The following is a 1,605-nucleotide window of genomic DNA, read 5'->3' as shown; positions in this document are numbered from 1 at the left end:
AGGGGAAAAATTAATTTCCCAGCATGGCAACCACTGAATAGACTCCCGCGTCAGCTTAATTAGCAAGCTTCCTCCAGCTTCCCTAACATCGCCAGGCTTCTTCATTTCAACTCACTGTATCCCTTGCACATGCACAGGAAAGAACAACGCTAATGAAGCCACAAGATCTGGAACACTCCTTCTCTGTAATTAATATAACTTTTGCCAATTTGTAGGCAATATAAGGTCAAAATAGACAAATACATGAGGAAACATATCAAATTTATAAGCTAATCCACCAGATCTGTCAGGCATATCTGTCCTGTTCACGTGAGTGAAGTACGCAGGGGAACATTTTTCTTGGGAGAACACAGCCCCAATCGAGCACTTGGAAGGTATTTTGAAGGGAAGAAAATATTTGTATAAAATCATCTCAATGTCAGTTTTTCCTTTGCAAATTATAACTTAATCCCATGGTCAGTAATAATATTTATTTTAATGCCCTCATTTCTCACGTGTCTATTGTTCAACAGATAGGACTGAGCGTGTTAAATGGAGGGAACTATATTCACCTGAGATTATTACATCATTTATAATCATCATTTGGTTTTCCTTAGGAGGCCATCAGAGCTGTTTCATGGACCTGCAGATATTATCAACCTTGATATTCCGTGTTAAGTCATGAAGGCAGAAAATCTAAGCGTTGGGACAGATTTTCTACTCCTCGGTCTTTTCCAGCATGGCCGGATGGACACTTTCCTCTTTGCTGCCATTGCCGTCCTCTTTACAGCGGCTCTGACGTCCAATATCGTATTGATCCTCCTCATCCAGCTGGACAGCGGGCTCCACACCCCTATGTACTTCCTGCTCAGCCAGCTCTCCTGCATCGACATGCTGTACATCTCCACCACGGTGCCCAAGATGGCAGTCAATTTCCTGACCAACAGTATGAACATTACTTTTTTAGGCTGTGAGATTCAAACATTTGTGTTCTTGGCTATTGGCGGAACCGAGGCCCTACTTCTTGGTCTCATGTCTTACGACCGGTATGTAGCCATCTGCCACCCACTGCATTACTCCGTTCTCATGACCAGGAGGATCTGCTGGCTCATGGTCTCGTGCGCGTGGACTAGCAGCTCTATCAATGGTTTCATACACACGCTCTATGTGTTTCAACTTCCATTCTGTAGCTCTCGACTCATTAACCACTTTTTCTGTGAAGTCCCATCTCTGTTACCCCTGGTGTGTCAAGACACGGCCCGGTATGAGTACACAGTCCTCCTCAGTGGGCTTGTCATCCTGCTGATACCATTCTTGGCCATTCTGGCTTCCTACGCCCGTGTGCTTACTGTGGTGTTCCGAATGAGCTCCGGTCAAGGGCAGAAAAAAGCTGTCTCCACTTGCTCCTCACACCTGATCGTGGCAAGCCTATTCTACACGACCTCTCTCTCCACCTACACGAGGCCACACTCCCTGCGGTCCCCCGAGCAGGACAAAGTGGTGGCTGTGTTTTACACCATCGTCACCCCACTTCTCAACCCGTTTATTTACAGTCTAAGGAATAAGGAGGTGATGGGGGCCATGAGGAGACAGTTAGGACAATGTGTGTTTGCACATAAAATATGA

At 45.8% G+C, this 1,605-nt stretch overlaps 1 protein-coding gene across 1 annotated transcript; it reads left to right on the top strand.

Moving 5' to 3' along the window:
• Positions 1-660: 660 nt before the first annotated feature.
• On the top strand, positions 661-1,605 carry LOC311176874 (olfactory receptor 2AK2-like; the record flags this gene model as incomplete). The annotated part of the gene is made up of 1 exon (XM_084242513.1): positions 661-1,605. The coding sequence occupies one exon, from the start codon at positions 661-663 to the stop codon at positions 1,603-1,605; it is 945 nt and encodes a 314-aa protein (XP_084098639.1).

This window comes from Talpa europaea (genome assembly GCF_964194135.1).
Source record: "Talpa europaea genome assembly, chromosome: 9".
Lineage (NCBI taxonomy): Eukaryota > Metazoa > Chordata > Mammalia > Eulipotyphla > Talpidae > Talpa > Talpa europaea.
This window is presented reverse-complemented; position numbering and strand designations above follow the sequence as displayed.